General features: G+C 35.4%; 1 protein-coding gene across 1 annotated transcript in view; it reads left to right on the forward strand.

Annotated features, from left to right (window-relative positions):
• The window catches only part of trpm6 (transient receptor potential cation channel, subfamily M, member 6), a 38,088-nt gene extending 18,148 nt beyond the window's left edge, over positions 1–19,940 (forward strand). The window contains exons 21-40 of the mRNA XM_056457768.1: positions 39–167; positions 2,208–2,456; positions 2,592–2,766; positions 4,138–4,252; positions 4,438–4,628; positions 6,582–6,714; positions 6,871–7,811; positions 7,879–7,955; positions 8,029–8,149; positions 11,293–11,336; positions 11,422–11,477; positions 11,566–11,585; positions 11,689–11,739; positions 11,821–11,886; positions 12,022–12,308; positions 13,899–13,981; positions 14,078–14,283; positions 18,316–18,367; positions 18,487–18,596; positions 19,260–19,940. Of these exons, the coding sequence (XP_056313743.1) occupies positions 39–167; positions 2,208–2,456; positions 2,592–2,766; positions 4,138–4,252; positions 4,438–4,628; positions 6,582–6,714; positions 6,871–7,811; positions 7,879–7,955; positions 8,029–8,149; positions 11,293–11,336; positions 11,422–11,477; positions 11,566–11,585; positions 11,689–11,739; positions 11,821–11,886; positions 12,022–12,308; positions 13,899–13,981; positions 14,078–14,283; positions 18,316–18,367; positions 18,487–18,596; positions 19,260–19,327 (3,174 nt within the window). The 3' untranslated portion in view covers positions 19,328–19,940. The remainder of the gene's footprint in view (positions 1–38; positions 168–2,207; positions 2,457–2,591; positions 2,767–4,137; positions 4,253–4,437; positions 4,629–6,581; positions 6,715–6,870; positions 7,812–7,878; positions 7,956–8,028; positions 8,150–11,292; positions 11,337–11,421; positions 11,478–11,565; positions 11,586–11,688; positions 11,740–11,820; positions 11,887–12,021; positions 12,309–13,898; positions 13,982–14,077; positions 14,284–18,315; positions 18,368–18,486; positions 18,597–19,259) is intronic.

Here is a 19,940-nt window from a genome sequence, read left to right on the forward strand (position 1 = left end):
TGACACCCTCTTGCTCCATCTTCAATCTGTCCACACAGATGGCATTTTTGGGTTTCCTCATGTTGTTTGCTTATACTTGTTTGGTGAGGATGAACGAGGCGCCTAACATTCAGGAGTGCTTGGTCATGACATACATCCTGGCCATGGCGGCCGAGAAAGCTAGAGAGGTGAGCCATCTCAAAATTACTCTCTCCTCAGCAGATAACAGAAGTATACAGTATGACATATAAATTGATGTCATTAAATGGTTGGCTCGGTGCCCTTTGCAGCTGTTCAGAGCAATTAAAGAGTAAAATGCATCTTTGAAAAGTCTTATCTTAATAAAACTGGATTCCAAAGGTCCGCTGTAAGGTGTTATCTCTTTCTGGTTATGGAGTTGACCCTGAGAATGTCTGTCTGACTCCCCCTTTCCACTATTATTTATCAACTCAACAGCAGTGCACTGGTGGGAATTATTAACCAGTTCTGTCATAGACTACACGTTTGAGTGATTGTTTATTGTATTTCAGTTAGATAAACTCCAAGAACCTCTTTCAATCACAAGGAAAATATTGATTGTTTTTACAAATCAAGGCATGTGAGACACGATTGGATTTTTGTATATTTGGATTTGGAAGTTTCATTACAATATTAAAAAAAAAAACCTTAAATCAGCCATGTGCAAGAATTTTTGCACTTTAAAATACACTTTAGCACTTTAAAATCATGGTACAATAGTTATTGTATATATTGTGTTAACTAACACAAACAAACAATAAATAATATATTCCATTATTTATTCATCTTTGTTAACAATAGTTAATGAAAATAAAGCTCACAGTGCATTAACTAATGTTAACAAACACAACTTTAATTACAATTTTATTTATTTACTTTAAATTTTAATAGTGCATTAGTAAATGTTGAACTATGCTTAATAAATGCTTACTATGCTTAATACATGCACTACACGATTGTTTATGCTTAGTTCATTCAAGTCAGTAAATAAATTAACTAATATTAAGTAATAGACCATTATTTTAATGTGTTACCAAAAATTCTTACATATATCTGATTTAATAAAGAAATATCTTCAAAATAGACCATTATTATAATGTGTTACCAAATTTCCATGCATTAATGCTTTCTTTTTTATTGTCAGTACATAAAAAGTTTGTAGCGAAATATAAAAAAATTTAATCTGGCTTTCCTGGCTTCCTAAGTTGCATGTGAATGTCTATATACTGATTTTAACTTGATCAGATGGGACATTTATGCTTGCTCATTTATACAGTGTGCTTAAAGAGCTATTTTGGATTGTAACAATTTGCCATGCAAAGAAAATTTCATTCAAATTATAGTCTTGTATAATTGATGGTTTCAAATATATTTGTTCTAATCAGTTTTAATGATCTCTTCCGTCAACATGATGCTAGTTAATTGTAGATTGTTGGAATATCAAGCCAGTTCCATGCGTGTTCAATTAAAAAAGGTCAGGAGAGGGTTTTCTTCAATGTAAAAAATATTATTAATTTATTAGTAACGTCACTTATCAGTCATTCTTCAGTCTTTTTAGCTCTTCTACCCCAAACATACTTCCTCTTTCTGCAACCCTACTTTGCATACCTGAGCTGAACAGTTAAGTGACCTTCAATATATTTCACAACTTCTACAAACATCTAGCTCCTTGTGACATGTCTAGATATCTTATTAGACAGAAGTCTGGAGCAGAGCCCCCGCACTATTATTCTTATTCTGCTATTTCCCTCTTGTCAGCAGTTCCTTCTAAAAAGTATGCAACACGGTAAGAAAGAAGAAGTATGCTTGGTCAATACAAAAGAAAAAGATTGATTAATCTGTTGTTAGTCTAAAAAATAAAGACACAAAAGTAATAAAAATAAATTCTCCACAAGATGTTGAGCAAATACCCACAAGGCTATAATCAAGTGCTTTCTCACTGCTGTACTTTTTGTTGTGTGTTTATTTATTTTTCTAGTCATTCTCATTGCTGGTGAACACATTTCAGTTTCACTTTGCTGACATTCAGCCATGTCATTCAGCCTGTCTGTTTGCAATGTTCTAATAAAGCTAGATTCAAATTTGTGCCATAACAAATTTCATGCATGATATTTGACATAGGTAGAAATAAATGTATAATTAGTTATATTTGATTCACCATATTAAGTGTTGATAATAATGGGTGATAATGGGTGTCATGTGTTTTCTAGGTGTTGGTTTTGGAGCCCAGGAAGTTCACCAAGAAGCTGAAGGTGTGGTTCAGTGAGTACTGGAATATCAATGACTTTATGGGAATCCTCCTGTTCCTGGTTGGGGTCTCCCTAAGGTGGCATCAAGAAACGCGTTTAGCCAGTCACATAGTCTACTCTTTGGATTTTGTCTTCTGGTCAGTCAGGCTTTTGGATCTATTTGCTGTCAATCAGCATGCAGGACCATACCTGACCATGATAACCAAAATGGTGCGTAGTTTAAATAAATTGCTTAATAATTACAATTAACCACACATAATGTTTAGTATCATGTTTTCATTTGCATATTTTTCACAAAAATAGATAATGTAGTGTCTATTATACTTCTATTTCTGTCTTCCACAGATGAGCAACATGTTCTATATTGTAATCATTATGGCAATTGTGCTGGTCAGTTTTGGGACATCGAGGAAGTCTATCTTGTCCCCTAATGAGGACCCATCCTGGACTCTGCTCAGAGATGTTGTCTTCCAGCCATACTGGATGATCTTTGGAGAGGTGTATGCTGGGGAGATTGATGGTAAGACAAAATGAGACTATTCTGTTTGATTTAAATAAACGTTTTTCACAGCTTCTCAAGTACTGAATTTTCAAAAAGTCACACCTGACTGGCTTTGGGTAAAAAAAAAAGTATCTTAGTCACCTACCAAATTGGGTTGTGAAATGTTTTGTCCATTCCAAATCTGAAAACACATTCAATCGGACTGTTTCGTAGTGTAAACCCTCATGTGGTTTGTATGTATTCAAACAGCCTCTAAACACTATCAACTATCTAATGCTAGCCAGTCGAGTTTTAAACTTTGTCAGCTAAAATTGTAAATTTGGTTTTAATGTGAGAAAATATACAAAAAATGTAATGTTCTCTTATCAGTCTTGATTCTAATATAAACCCACAGATTTTAGGATTCATTTGGGATCATCCAATCATAAACAAAAGCTCCTACTCAATGTAATGTTTTCCATTGACTTCCAAGTCCCTTCCACTACATTTTTTCATATGTAAATTTTGCAGTTGCTTATTTTTACAATATTAGATTTAAAGATCTCCAACAATAAAAAGGTTACATTTTAACTGTATTCAGAACAGAAAAAGTAAAATAAATGAAAAAAAATATATATATTATAGAACCATTCACTATAAACAACATCTATCAATGTTAAGCATTGAAGTGGTGTGTGGTAAATACTTTAAACAAATACTCTCAATCACAACTCACAACTCACAAACCCAACCATCATTGGGGGATGATAAAATCGGAACAAATGTATACATATTAACTACTAAATCGAAAAGCTATGAATTGCGTGAGATAGCGTTAAATATACTAACTCTGAAATAGGGATGTACATTTGGCTGATACAGATAACTCTTTATATTTGCATGTCGAAAATCGAAATATAGGACAGTAAATACAGGTCTTGATATTAGTTTTTTTACTCAAACTGACTACAAAAACAGCACAAACAAATAATGCAGATTTTATTTTAAACCTTTAACTGCAGAAAACACAAAAAGAGCATCTAGATATTTATTTTCCCTTAATAATTAAAAAAGCCCTCTTTTTTCAACGTGAAATACTCCCACACTATTGATGTCTTGTTTTACCAGAGTGGATTGTCCAGCTAAAATAATTCATAATTTATCGGCTGATACCTATAAAAACAACAGAAATGAGCAAATATTGACCAATATGGCTGTATGTATAGTGCGTGCATCACTACTTTGGAATTACAAAATTGATTTAATACAATAATATTAAGTTGTCGCGTGAAACTTCACCCTTCACATCATGTACATGTCCTGTTTTATTTGTATTATTATGATTTTGTGAGGGTTTTTTATTTAACTGTATATTCCCTTGTTTGAAACCATCTCTTTTGTTTTTGTCAGCCTGTGCTAAACCTGAAACCTGTGTCCCGGGAGCCTTCCTCACCATCTTCCTGCAGGCCGTTTACCTGTTCATTCAGTACATCATCATGGTCAATTTACTCATTGCCTTCTTCAAGTATGCATTTCATCTTCATTTCAGTCTTGTTTGCTCATCCATTTTGTTTTGCTTCCTGGCTGGTAATAATTTAAAGAGTTGAACTAATATACACGGGGGTATGCGGAGTGTTGATACGCTGTATTGTTGAGTCTTGGTTGCTTTGTGATGATTTAACCTACTTTGCCTGATTCTTAACTTCACAGCAATGTTTACAATGAAATGAGCACCATATCCCGTAAGCTGTGGAAATACAACCGCTATCGTTACATCATGACATATCAGGAGAAGCCGTGGCTGCCGCCTCCTCTCATCTTTCTCAGTCACATTACTCTGTGTCTCAGCTCAATGTGGCAAAAGCATAGAAAGGCATCGAAAAGGGGAAGAACTGGTCTGAGTATGTGTGTGTTTGCGGGTGATTTGTATTTATGTGTGGTTATGTATTCTGTTGTCTTGCAAAACTGGTTTTTGATGGGACAAAAAAAAAATCAGTAGTGGATGCCACTACTAGTTCATAGTTATTAAATGATAATGTACAATGTATATGCATTACATTTTAAAAGTATGAACAAATTGTTTAGTAAATATTTTTTAGGGATGCACCGATATGGAGTTTTTGGCCGATATTGCTAACCGATAACTCTTAGGATTTGAAGGCTGATAACCAATATATAGGCCAATAAATATAAATATTTAAATATTTTTATACAGTGAACAGTTTATTTTATTTTAAGAACTTCATAAAAGTCTGAACTTATCTTAGAATAGCTAGTTTTGTTAATGGTTAAATAACAAAACGGTATTTAATTAACAAACAAGTTAAATAAATGTATTAAGTAATATGAAAATAATTGAACTAAGAACTGAAACCAGCTCAAACGTTCTCAAATAAAAACATGTTACAGTAATGTACAATTGTTAGTTGCTGAGTCATTTGACACTTTTATTACCACACTCCCGCAAGATTCTCTTGTGCTTACACGAAAAATTTAGCTTACATTTATACACATATAATATTTTTCCTCAAGCAATTTAAACCAAAGAACACAATGACACTCTATCTACAATGATAAGGAATATGGTTACTTACAGAGTTATTAACGAACAGCAATACCACACAAAGAAAGGACAATAACAATAATAACGATAACATTAAAAATAGCATTTATCGGCCGATATCAATATGGCCACTGATATATCGTGCATCCCTAATTTTTTTTTTTTACACTAGTTTCATGATAATCTAAAATTTCACAATTTGATCAAGTGACATTCAATCAAATTCAAATATCTTAAATGAAAATATGCTGAAGAAGTACATATAATTTAGACAGTAAATAAATGTATTTAATTTAAACATGTAAACAGAATAATTGGGCTTCACATTCAAGGATTATTATAGTTACCTAAATCTAAAAAAGTAAAACTAAAATCTAAAAAACATTACTGTTTTAAATAAAACTATTGTCAGCCAAAGATGTATATAACAAAAAACTTTGTTTAACTTAAAACAATTCCATGGAAATGCTTTTCTAATGTTTTTTTAGTACTGAATAAACATAAAAAGGCAATTTAAAAACAAAGCAATTGCTAAAATTGTAACCAAATTTAAAATTATTCATTTAACTTCGGCTTAGTCCCTTTATTAATCAGGGGTCACCACAGTGGATTAAACCACCAACTTATCCAGCATATGTTTTACACAGAGGATGCCCTTCCAGCTGCAACCCGTCACTGGGAAACATCCATACACACTCATTCACACACATACACTATGGCCAATTTAGTTTATTTAATTCACCTATAGCGCATGTCTTTGGACTGTGGGGGAAACCGGATCACCCAGAGGAAACCCAAGCGAACATGGGGAGAACATGCAAACTCCACACAGAATTGCCAACTGACCCAGCCAGGACTTGAACCAGCAACCTTCTTGCTATGAGGCGACAGTGCTAACCACTAAGCCACCATTTAAAATTTGTTCACCAATTTAAAATTAAAAAAGAAAAATTAATTAAAAATCAACACATTCAGCCTATCAAATCTCTCATGACCAGCAAAGAGGTCACCTTCATGATTTAAGGAATAAAAGCCAGCTTACCAGCCACAATGGGGCCAATTTTGTGATGTCCACTTGGTCATCATCTAATCAATAAAATTACCTAAATGAGACTCTAGGCATGAACTGAAAGTTAGCAAAATCAACAATAGTTACACGATAATAAAATATCCAGTGTTATATTCTTTGAGCAAAAATAATGTGCATGTATTATTAATCCAATGTAGATCATTAATCCATCATGTTTTTTTAAATCAACAGGGTGTCATAAAATTTCTGATATGTTTACAGAATTAATCCTTGCCCCCGATGATCTGAAGAGGTTGCATGAGTTTGAGGAGAAGTGTGTCGCTGGATATTTCCGAGACCAAAAGGAAAGTCAACAAGGCAGTCAGATCAACCGGATTCGCTCTGCAGCTGACAAGTGAGCGCGTCTCCTAAACCTCATTTGCATTCAGCAGGAAATTACATCAGTTCTGTTTTAGTCAGTCTAACACTTAATTTAACAAAATCAAATTACGCCTCTGATTTTCCACTTTGTTTCAAAATCGAAATTGTTTTCTGTGGTCTGTGTTTCTAGGGCTGAAGAAATGGCTGGTATGTTAGTTGAGGTTGCAGAGAAGGTCAATATCATCCAAGACAATCTGCGCACTTTAGACGCTAACTTGGGCCAGTTACAGGACTTGTCCGCCTTAGCAGTGGACACCCTAAACCTCCTTTCAGCCACAGACAATCAGCAGCAAGAGGTGGCCCGCCTGGGTAAGAGCCATTCGCACGCATGCCCCCATGAGCAGGTGTCCCATAGCTGCTGTCTCCGCATTGGTGGAAGTGTGGCACACAGCCAAGCGCTCCCATCACCCAAACATTACCGCAGCGTGCCTCCATCTCTGCTTCGAGGTTTGGGGCCTGGCCGACAGCGTCTCTCAATGGAGTTACCACCAGGGACGAGTGTCGGACCTTTTGAGGTCAGAAGTAAATGCCTGTTGGGAAGCCCAGAGGAAGAGGATTGTCATTTTCGGTGGCCTCTTCTACGTGTCGATTCGAGAGAAGGTGTATCAACGGATTGTCATCTTTCTTTACCTCACTTATGCACTGGATGGAGGGACAGGGGAATGTATGGATCTGGGGAACCATCCCGTGCCAGTTCTCCAAACATGCCTTTGATGAGGGACTTCCAGCTTCAACCCAGCCACGAGGAATCCATGGAGGAGGAAGAAGACGATGAGGATGACTTGCACTCTTTATCCAGAGCCTCCAGCCACACGTTCTTGCTCACGGACACCCAGAGGGACATGGATGGAGCGATGGGGATCAGAAACCCGGCGTTCTATAAGCTCGATGAGGGTGGACATTTCTTAAGGCCTCAAGACGTTTCAAGCAGGAAGTTTGAAGCCTATGGTTTGGAGCAGAGTCGGTCTCTTTCGGCTAGTGTGGAGACTATGGCCATGCCTGATGCGTCGACATCTGAGCAGGGCAGACCGACCCACCTGACGCTGCCTCATCACAGCCATGACCATAAAGGTAATATTGATAACACTGTGTCAATCTGAGTTTGTGTTTAATAATCAATTTACGTCTGCATCTATAGGATTATCGAAGCTCTTTAGAAGGCAAAGATCATTTGGAAAGAAGTCTATAAGGAGCAGAGCAGGAACTCCTGAGGAGGCAAGTAAATGTATGTTGTACTTCAAGCTGTCTTTCATGCGCTACTAGTAGTAACACATCCATCTCTTTTTAGGTTAAAGTAGATGAAACACGGGGGCGACTTCATGAGTTTGACTCGCGTAGAAAAATGAAGAGGAAAGTAAAAGGCCTTTTTGACCGGAGATTCAGAACCTCAGTCAGTCTAACCCAGCTGAGTATGTTTTGTTTTATTTATTTTTCTTATTTATGTCTTATTTGTAAATAACTCCCATAGTAGGGCTGCACGATTAATCCGAAAAAAGATTGTGATCTCGATTCGACCCACTTCACAATCCTAATCCAGCATTTCTACAATTCAGCCAATTATATTTTCAGTTCAGGAGAGAAGTATAAAGGCAGTCACAGAAGTCTTTACATTGTTTTAAATACGTAACGTTACTCAGCAACGTAGACACCTCAAAAATGTTGTTGAAAGAGTTACATACTGTATTTATAAGGTATAATTCACCCAAAATTGTAATTTCTGTCTTAATGTAATGATGTATTCCTGGCCGCAAAATCACACGTGAGCTAACCCAGAGCTGTGTATTTACCACAGAAAGGATGCGCGTGTCCATGATTAATGTCTACTTAAGTGAACAGACCTACATAGGTTGTGAATAACACATAATAAAGTTGTAAATAACGTTCGGTATGATGCAAAGAACAATCGTTTGAGAGCTGTGCGGGAAGTATAATTTGCATGGATGTATGTTAGTTAAAATGTTAGCATTTTAACCAACAGTTGACCTACACATAAGCATAATATTATTAGTGTTGAAAATAACAATGATAATAGCCTACTCAGAGTAACCTTTATTTTACATCTAGAGAATCGTGAGAAATTCATGATCTTGAAAAATCATGATTCTCATTTTAACCAGAATCGTGCAACCCTATCCTGTACTAATCCCTGTATGTGGGAACTCCTTTCTAAAATATAAAGGCAGGTGTATATATACCCTATGAGCTCTATTTATTTACCACAGTGGTGCCCAATCCTGTTCCGGGAGATCTTACTTCCTGCAGAGTTCAGCTTTAACCCTGATCAAAAACAACTAAACCACCGAAGTAGGATGAGAAGGAGCACTTGGTATTTAAAGACAGGTGCATGTGATTAATATTGCAACTGAACTCTGCAGGAAGGTAGATCTCCATAAGCTAGCCGGCAGCTAACTCTCTGCAACTCTCACATGGTCGCCCACTGAAGCTAAGCTGGGTTGTGCTCGGTTAGTACCTGGATGGGAGACTACATGGGAAAGCTAGGTTGTTGCGGGAAGTGTTGTTAGTGAGACCAGCAGGGGGTGCTCAACCTGCGGTCTATGAGGGTCCTAATGTCCCAGTATATTGTTGGGGACTCTATACTGCTCAGTGAGCACCGTCTTTCGGATGAGACGTTAAACCAAGGTCCTAACTTTCTGTTGTGGTTAAAAATCCCAAGATGTCCTTTGAAAAAGAGTAGGGGTTTAACCCTGGCGTACTGGCCAGATGTGTCCATCATGGCCTCATAACCATCCCCATATCATAATTGGCATCATCACTGTCTCCTCTTCACCAATCAGCTGGTGTGTGGTGTGCGGTCTGGTGAAATATGGCTGCTGTCGCATCATCCAGGTGGATGCTGCACACTGGTGGCGGATGAGGAGATTCCCCCCAAAAATGTGTAGAGCTCTTTAAGTGTCCAGAAAAGCGCTATATAAGTGTAAGGAATTATTATTAAGATTGGCACTATTGATATAGTATATGTATAAAAATATGGTACTGTATATACACTAATTTAATTGAACTATTTTAATTTGATTTATCTAATTTTTTCTAAACTTTTAGAACTTAAAAGGTTGCTGGTATGTAACTTGAAGCCTGTCACAGAAGGACAATAAAGAATAAATCAATGAACTAATAAGTTGCTCAAATCATTAGTCAGTTAATTCATTGAATAAAAGAATAAAAGCATTAAGTCATTAGGTTGTTAATAATAAGCAAAAGAGTTCATTTGTTCTGGAAGTATTTTGCCATTCTTGTTCCCCACAGAGATAAAAAAAAAAAAATACTTCATTACAGTGTTATAGGCCATCAATCAGTGATGAGGTGAGTCACAACAGTATACACTCTGATTTTAAAGAAGTTAATAAGAAGCAGACAAAAATCAAAGGTAAAGACTGTACTTAAATGAGGGAAAGCACTAAAATCCCATTAGGCACTGTGAACAAATAAAAGATCATTGCAAACTTTGCATATTTATGTCACTGAAATATTTTTATTATGTGTTTTGTGGTTCTTCAAGTGGAGCTAAAAGTCTACTTCTGCTATTAAACACGAGTGCTTTATAAACAAGATGACTCAATGGGAACGGGTTCAGCAAAAACACATGCAATAAAAACATATTAACAACCTCAGAGCTCAAAACAGGTCTGTCTTTAAAGGTTTACTAGTTATTGTTAAAGGGATATTTTACCCCAAAATTAAAATTGTTTTTATTTGCTCAGCCTTTTCACTTTCCAATCCCCTTTGATCTTTATTCATCATCCCAACACAAAAAAGCAATGGCCCTGAGTGCAGAAAAGGAACCAAAAATATTGTCAAAACATTCGATGTGACTTCAGAGATTCAACTGTAATCAGCAGAAGCTCCGAGTGCCTTTGTCTTTTCTTCCACATCAGGTTAAGGTGTGTGTTTTTCTACAGCCAGTATGATGTATTATGTATATATTATAGAGTCAGCAGCAAACTATTCATTTTTTTTTGGTGCACAGAAGTGTTCTTTGAGCATTGTATAATTACAGTTAAACCACTGAACTTGACAATGTTTTGTATTTGTTTTTTTTTTTTTTATGGTCCATATGTTTCCATGGTGGATGAAGGAGCTCTCCGAAACAAAGCTCATCTAAAATATAATACTTATAAAATTTATTTGTGTTCCAAAGATGAATAAAGGTCTTATTGCACAGGTGTCAAACTCAGTTCCGGGAGGGCTGCAGCTCTGCACAGTTTAGGTCCAACCCTAATTAAACACACCTGACCAAACTAATTGAGTGCTTTAAGTTTGTTTGAGACCTACACTTGTTGAAGCAGGGCAGGAATTAACTCTGCAGGGCTGCGGCCCTCCAGTAATTGAATTTGACACCTCTGTCTTAGGGGATTGGAATAGCATGAGGGTGAGTAAATAAAAACACAATTTATTTTGGGTGAACTAACCCTTTTACGATCAGTTTTCCTGTGGAGAAAATGTTGCCAACTGTTACGTTGTTCTTTTTGTATAAATGCAAATGCTAACTTTAAGTTCATTTCTGGAGTCTCATTTTTGTTATTTTATTGATTAGATGTTGACCAAGTGGACATCACAAAATTGGCCCCATCGTGGCTGGTAAGTTGCCCTGCATTCCTTAAATCATGATCTCTTTGCTGGTCGTGAGAGATTTGATAGGCTGAATGTGTTGATCTTTATGAAGAGTACCGGGCAGCCTCTGCTCAGCAGTTGGACCAGATCCATCAGTCAAAGACCCTCGTAAGTTCAGTTTTTGATTCAATATAACATCTCAATTAAGCACATGAAACATTTCTAACCATTGACCTAATTTTCCTACTACTCATAGGGTAAGCAGTATGACTGACGGTAAGTTATTTGATTTTCCTTTATTGTGAATGTTATGAATAAATTGCATGGGTTTGATTTTGTTAAAAGATGTTTTGTGCTCTCTCTCTATCTCTGCTGTTAGTAAGGAGCTCTACGTTTAAGTTGACTGAAGATTTAGGCCAGCATTACTCAGGTGAGTAAGAATAGCTAGACTTTTATCACCTCAAGTATATTTAGCTACTCTTTTGATCTTTTCTGGTGCTCTTTCTTCCAGCAATGGAGAGAAACAACCTAATGAGGCTGGCTCACTCTATACCCTTTACACCTGTGTCATTATTGGGTAAATAACCAAACAATGGGTGTTATTTATTTTATTATTTTATTATTATTTTTAATTAATTTATTTATTTTTTCATATATATTTTTTATTTATTTGTTTGTTCATTTATTTATTTTTATATTCTGCTCTGTTCAGGTGGTGTTGAGGTCTGCATTTACACACTGGAGGAGTCAGTTGGTGATCCGTCCTCCAGTATCTCCACTTGGCTTCAGAATGGACGTACAGCTGTTCTTCAGCCTTTAGCCCATCAGGAGGTGCTGGATGGGGGACTGCGCAGGGCCACAAAAGTGGTGTGTACCTGGGCAGAGGGTGACGTGTTGAAGCTGGGCTCAGTGTATGTGGTGAAAGCCTTCAGGCCAGAAGTGGTTCGCATCTGGCAGAAAGTGTTCCCTATCAGCACATCACTTCACCTCTGTCTGCGGGTGCGTTTTTGACATTTTTTTTATACATGATGTAAGTTTCTGATTCGTTTGTTTGATTATTTTAAACTTAATAATCACAGACAGTATTTTAGGACTGTGTGATATATATATATATATATATATATATATATATATATATATATATATATATATATATATATATATATATATATATATATATATATATATATATATATATATAGTCTACGATAATATTTTTTTATTTTAAGTTATTTTTTTTAAGTTATATTTTTTTATTTACTTTTCCATTTTTATTTTATTATTATAGGATTTAAGATCAATTTATTTTTTATTTATTTAATTATTTATTTTACATGGACATCACAATTACACTAGACAACCAAATGTTTTAGCAGACTTGCTAGTTCTCAACAGCTGTCCATGGGAGGCTTGACATAAAATGAAATAAAAATAGATACGTATACATAACATTATTATTCTTTACATAAAATTGCTGTGAGGCAAAAGCAAAGATGGCATGATCAAACTAATAGTAGAGTATTTGTGCAAACACTACTGTTTTGTTTTTAACCACTTTTTAATTACACTAGAAAACAGCATTGGAACTTAATTATTAAAACATTTTTAAACCAATTTAAGGTAATTAAGTTTAATAAAACTAACAAAATTAAAAAGCTTTTGTTTACATAAAACCTTACAATGATACCATCGCACAGCCTTTAAGTCTATAATTTTTATTGCTTGGTTATATATCGATTCAATAGGCTTTAATTTGGTTAAAGAGGCTTGTGACCATGATGTAATGCAATATGACAAGTGTGAGATAATTTTGCAGTTTGATATGTTAAATATCTTTTAATGAAACAAAAACAGTTTAGACTTGGCTTGATCTTCTTACGCATATTTTTAACATGACTATCAAATTTTTATTTCATGTCTAGAGTTATGCCAAGATACATAAATTTGTTCATGTTTTCATAAACTTTATTTTTAATCAGCACCTCAAATAAATCCCTTGCAGGCCTATTTCTTATGAAGAAGCACATAAAAACTGTTTTTTTTTTTCCTTTTTTTTAAAGCTCAAGCCATCTTGAAATATGTTGTAAAGCCAGTGAGTCAGTTGCTCACCTGCTCAGCAAGTTATTTTAGCAGACACATACTGTAGATGACTATCATCTGCATATAACTGGCAGTTAAACTTTGGGCAGCAATCTGGAAGATCATTAATGTACATTATGTATTTAAACACAGTGGGGTAAAAAATATATTATTATTCATATATATATATATATATATATATATATATATATATATATATATATATATAAAGATGAAGTCAGTGGTATGGAGGCGGTAATAATTTTGACTTCAACTGTATATATATATATATATATATATATATATATATATATATATATATATATATATATATATAAAATTATTTTTTATTTACTTTAAATTTATTTTAAATTCTATTTACATTTTTTTAAACACTGAAAATCTATATTATTACTCATTATTACTTATTGTTTATAATGTATTATTTTACACCACTTTTAAAATACTTCTCTCTGCCTGTCTTTAAAAAAAACTCTTTCCAACATGTAGGAAATTCAACAACAGAGAGCGGCACAGAAGCTCATGCAGCGATTCAACCAAGTTAAACCCAGCAGTGTGCCCCACAGTCCTAGGTCAGTCAGCATCATGATCTCTTTATGTTATAATGATTAGAAGTTGATTTTATCAGGACTATGAATATATAAGTCTAATTATGTGTATGTGTGCAGGTTTCTGGATGTGTCCTTGCTGCACTGGCGCTCTGATGGCCAGTGGTTGACTGTAGAGAATAACATGAGTGGTCATTTCAGAAAATACAACAATAACACGGGAGAGGAAATCTTGCCCTCTTCTGGCCTGGAGGAAACAATACTAGCTTTCTCTCACTGGACATACGAGTACACCAACAAGGAACTGCTAGTGCTGGATCTACAAGGTATAGATTGGCTGCTATAAATGTGTGTTTATACTTAACAGGTTTGATTTGATTGAAAATTTGATCAGTGTGGGTCATTTGAGGAATCGTGAACACTGCCATTCAAACACTAGTGCACAACAAACCAGCAGAATGAGACAGCTGAAAATATAGGCCTCAGTCTGCTTCCAGATAAACTCTATTTTTGTGGCTTGACTGAATGTGCATAAATGCAACACTGACTAAGGACATCTCCTGGCCAAATTTTCTCCATATGCCTTTATACCCATCATGGCCTCCCATTCATCTCCATCTACTGAATTGACTGTGTCGCTGTCTCTTTATCCCACCTGCAGCTTGTGTTTTGTGATGGTGTGGATAGTTCTGGTGACTGTGGAAGCCATTTGAGTACAGTGAACGCATTGTCATGTTCAAGAAACCAGTCTGAGATGATTCACGCTTTATGACATGGCATTTTATACTGCTGAAAGCAGCCATCAGATGATGGGTACACTGTGGTCATAAAAGGATGGACATGGTCAGCAACAATACTCAGGTAGGCTGTGAAGTTGACAAGATGCTCAAAGTGGTACTAATATGTCCAAAATGTGCCAAGAAATTATCCCCCACACCATTACACCACCATCACCAGACTGAACTGTTGATACAAGGCAGGATGGATCCATGCTTTCATGTTGTTGACACCAAATTCTGCCCCTACTATCTGAATGTCACAGCAGAAATCGAGACTCATCAGACCAGGCAACGTAATTCCAATCTTTTATTGTCCAATTTCGGTGAGCCTCTGTTTCCTTTTCTTAGCTGACAGGAGTGGCACCTGGTGTGGTCTTCTGCTGCTGTAGCTTATCCGCCTCAAGGTTGGACATGTTGTGTGTTCAGAGATGCTCTTCTGCAAACCTCGGTTGTAACGAGTGGTTATTTGAGTTACAGCCTTTCTATCAGCTCGAACCAGTTTGGCCATTCACCTCTGACTTCTGGCATCAACAAGGCATTTGCGCCCACAGAACTGCCGCTCACTGGATATTTTCTTTTTCAGACCATTCTCTGTAAACCCTAGAGATGGTTGTGCATGAAAATCCCAGTAGATCAGCAGTTTCTGAAATACTCAGACCAGCCTGTCTGGCACCAACAACCATGCCACTTTTCAAAGTCACTTAAATCACCTTTCTTCCCCATTCTGATGCTCTGTATGAACTGCAGCAGATCGTCTTGACCATTTCTACATGCCTAAATGCATTGAGTTGCTGCCATGTGATTGGCTGATTAGAAATTTGTGTTAACAAACAGTTAGACGTGTATCTAATAAAGTGGCCAGTGAGTGTAAATGCGCATTACTTACTTACCTGTATCTAAACAAACCAAATACAGAATTTGATGTCACAACTTGTGACCACAGAAAGACAAAATGCTAAAAACATAACAGTTTTTTCTAATTAGTAGTCGCTGTGATGCCCATTATTCCAGATGTTTGACAAATGACATTTAAAATCAACTTAAGCACTGTGATTTTTATTTATTTTAATTTTTTTTTGCAGATTTTTTTTATTTTAAATATGTATTTATTATTATTCATTATGACATTTTATATATTTTTATAATACTTCTGTCTGAATCTTTATTGAAAGAATCTTTCTTTTCTTTTCTTTTCTTAAAAAAAAAGATTCTAACTTTAAAATAGCAGTGTGAAAATGTATTAGAATAGCATGTATCATTTTCATTTATGGTCCAGATCAAAAGAACTATTTCATGTTTTGGATGTTTAATAATTTTTGTCTCAGAATAGTAAAGGCCATCATTCAAAGCAGATTTATATAAATATAATTGTTTTTTTTTTTAATTAGTTTTTTTTTTTTTTTTGGAGCAGACCAAATCGACCACAAAAACTGACCAAGTGTGAATAAACCCCTCAAGAATGTTAACCCTTATGTACTGTTGGGGATGTTTTCATCCACTTTGGGGTGATTTTTGAGTAATAATTTGGCCGTAACTTTTTTCTGTGTTGTGGTGACAAATCTTATTTTGATACATATTTTGAGAAAATGCTTTAAATAAAACAATACACTTTGGGCAAATTTACTACCCTTTGGTTACATTAGGGATGAAAACAACCACTCAATTAAACTGCTGTAAAAATGCATCAGATATATATTTTTTTGCATAAATCTGTTAATCATCCTCAGTTCTGATCAAAACTACTTAATGTTTTTAGAAATTACAGGAGTTTAACTCTTATATAATAGCTAAACTCACCAATGATGTCACTGATTTGGTGAAAAAAAACATACAAAATGATGCATTTTCAATATAAAAGAAATTGTGGACTGGATTTCTTTTACCTTTTATCAAAGTCTTGGACATGTGAAGCAACATTGCCTTTGTTGCATTGTTTTTGATTTTTTTTTTTCTATTTTAATGTTGGTGGCTGTTTTTGCCCTATTGACTTCCATTGTAACCCATTTTTTTTTATTGCAAAATCATGACACCATATGATCATGCAGTTTTGATTGTTGGTGGTTTTCCCTGTTGGGAGCTGGTACAATTTGTAATTTTTATTGTTGATCATCAGTTGGCACCATTAAACCTTTAGATAAGCCTGTGCAAAAAGAAGCCTAGATTCTGAATTTTATATAGAGTATAACAGAAAAATTAAAGTGTGTGACTGTGAGCGTGTGAGAGTGACCTTTGCGCACTTACCTAGATGTGTCTGAGAAAATCAAAATATGCATCTCAGCTCTCAGAACTACATGGAGTAAACAAAAACAAAGACAATGTACTTACAGTTGAAGTTGAAGAGTTATTAGCCCCCTTTTTGAATTTTTGTTTCTTTTAAAAATTTTTCCCAAATTATGTTTAACAGAGTAAGGACATTTTCACAGTATGTCTGATAATATCTTTTCTTCTGGAGAAAGTCTTATTTGTTTTATTTCGGCTAGAATAAAAGCAGTTTTTATTTTTTTTAAAAACATTTTAAGGTCAACGTTATTAGCCCCTTCAAGCTATTTTTTTTTTTTGATAGTCTACAGCAGTGTTTCCCAACCCTGTTCCTGGAGGCACACCAACAGTACATATTTTGAATGTCTCCCTTTTCTGACCCATTAACTTCAGGGGTTGGAGTCTCTTCTGATGTCATGATAAGTTGATTCAGGTGTGTTTGATTAGGGAGAGGTTGAAAATGTGTACTGTTGGTGTGCCTTCAGGAACAGGGTTGGGAAACACTGGTCTACAGAACAAACCATCGTTATACAATAACTTCCCTAATTACCCTAACCTGCCTAAATAACCTAATTGACCTAGTTAAGCCTTTAAATGTCACTTTAAGCTGTATAGAAGTGTCTTGAAAAAATCTAGTAAAATATTATATACTGTCAACATGGCAAAGATAAAATAAATCAGTAATTAGAGATATGTTATTAAAACTATTATGTTTAGAAATGTTTTGAAAAAATTCTTCTCTCCGTTAAAAAAAAAAAAAATTGGGGAAAAAAAAAATAAACGGGAGCTAATAATTCAGGGGGGCTAATAATTCTGACTTCAACTGTATGTACCATGAAATGTGGTTATAATGGAAGCCATTGGGGCCCAACAGTAAATTAGGGAAAAAAAGGAAAATCTGACAATGCATCAAAGACAATATTGTTACTAATCATTCACATGTCCAAAACTGAGAAAAGGGAAAGAAAACAGTCCACAATTACTGTTTATAATGAAAATACTTAAATTTGTGTGTGTGTTTTTCACCAAATTAGTGACATCATTTGAGAACTTGGCAATTAAAGAGTTAAAATCATGTAATTTCTGAAAACATTTAGAAGTTTTGATCAGGACTGAGGTTGATTTAACAGATTTATGCAAAAAAAAAAAAAAAAAATAGAAAAAAAAAGGATAATGCATTTATACTGCAGTTTAGTTCAGTGGATGTTTTCATGCCTATTATAACAAACATGTAGTAAATTTGAACAGTCCATCAGAGTCAATGATGATGATTAATATTATTGTAAACTTGATGCATTGACTCTTTATTTGTGTCTGAAGGTGTGGGAGCTGACCTAACTGACCCCTCGCTGATCAGAGTGGATGATAAAAGGTGAATAAACACGCCAAACAAGTATCAATGTTTAAACGTATTTGTTTTAGTAAATGTGCAAATGTTTCCTTCTCCGTGCATTTGTTTACTCTGCTAAGTAAAGTTTGCTCCCGTTGCAGCTCCCCTGGAGAGATGGCGTTTGGACCTGCCAATTTGGGCGATGATGCAATCCAGAGCTTTGTTCTCAAGCACACCTGCAACTCCTGCTGCAAGAAGCTGGGTCTCTCAGGTGAGGAGAAACCCGCGTGTCACAGGGCTGAGCTTCCACGCTCGTTTGCATTTTTATTTCCGGCAGTGGTGGATCTCGCAAACATGTCCACATGGCACACCTCCATGTTTTCCAACTTTGCAAGTGATTTGATAGTTCGTTTGAAAAGCGCAAACTTCAGAACGAACAGGAAAAGCTGTCTAATTAAGCCTGAAGGTTTGGAGGGAAAAAACTCTAATGAGGGGAGAAATTATTTCATTTCCATGACAGCAGAGGCTTGAAGAAGAGGGGCGTGGTTTCCTTTGTGGCATGTGGAGTGTTCTCTTTGATTACATATTTAATAGTTCTTTGTGCGTTAGAGAGCGTTGACTTTGATTAGATATTAATTACTGTCTCATGGAAGACATATGAGATGCCTGTTGTTTGTATCAAGAGGGAGGCTTCGCTTCAGAAGTACAGGGATAAAAAATAAACAAACAAACGAAAACCACTTCGCCACATTTGTTTGATATTTCAAAGGTGCTTTGTGTATTTTTTTTTTTAATCCTCTCCAAGAACCGCTTCAAATCAAAACAAATTATTAATGTGCAATCCGCTAAATTTCATTTCGGATCTTAAGAAAAAGCCTCTCTTTGTGATAAATTATGAATATGCATCACAGTCGTGTGTATTGTGGCTTTTCAGATTTAAGGAGTTGCGGGAGCCTGAAGAAGTCTGTTCCTGCCTTTGATGAGGCCAGCTGCACAGCTTAACCTCTGACCTTGAAGGAAACTTTTAGCAGATCCTCAGAGAGTATGCAGAGACACGGCTCAGGTTCATGGGGGGATATGTGTTCAAACTTTTTTTACAGGCTGAATATACTATATACAAAGAACTGCTGTTTATCGTGTTAAATGCAATGTGCACAATGTTTGAAAGGGGACATCATTTTTTTCAGAGATCAGATTTTCCCAGCAAACAATTTTGTGTTTAATAGATGTCAAGGCTAAACTTGGGCTGTCAGTGAAAATCTAATAGACATCTAAGAATAGCCCGAAACTAGACTAGTCATCAAATTAGACAGACTTTTTATATGTGTAGTCGTTCATTTCTGTTTATTTGATGACTATAGTTTCAGCCTATTCTTAGACGTCTATTATATTTTCAATTTAGCATTGTTTTAGCCAGAATGACTATGTTTAGACGTCTATTTCAATCTTTTAAACACAAAAAATGCTTGCTGGGTTTCCACAATTATAGGATAATTGCTTGAAAGCTGGTTAAGACAATGCATTAAATATATATTTTTACATTTAAACATATTATACGAGGCTTGATGTAAACCTTGTTTTGTTTTCCAGGGAATAAAAAAAATTAAACATCCAA

Source organism: Danio aesculapii, chromosome 5 (assembly GCF_903798145.1).
Source record: "Danio aesculapii chromosome 5, fDanAes4.1, whole genome shotgun sequence".
Taxonomy (NCBI): Eukaryota; Metazoa; Chordata; class Actinopteri; order Cypriniformes; family Danionidae; genus Danio; species Danio aesculapii.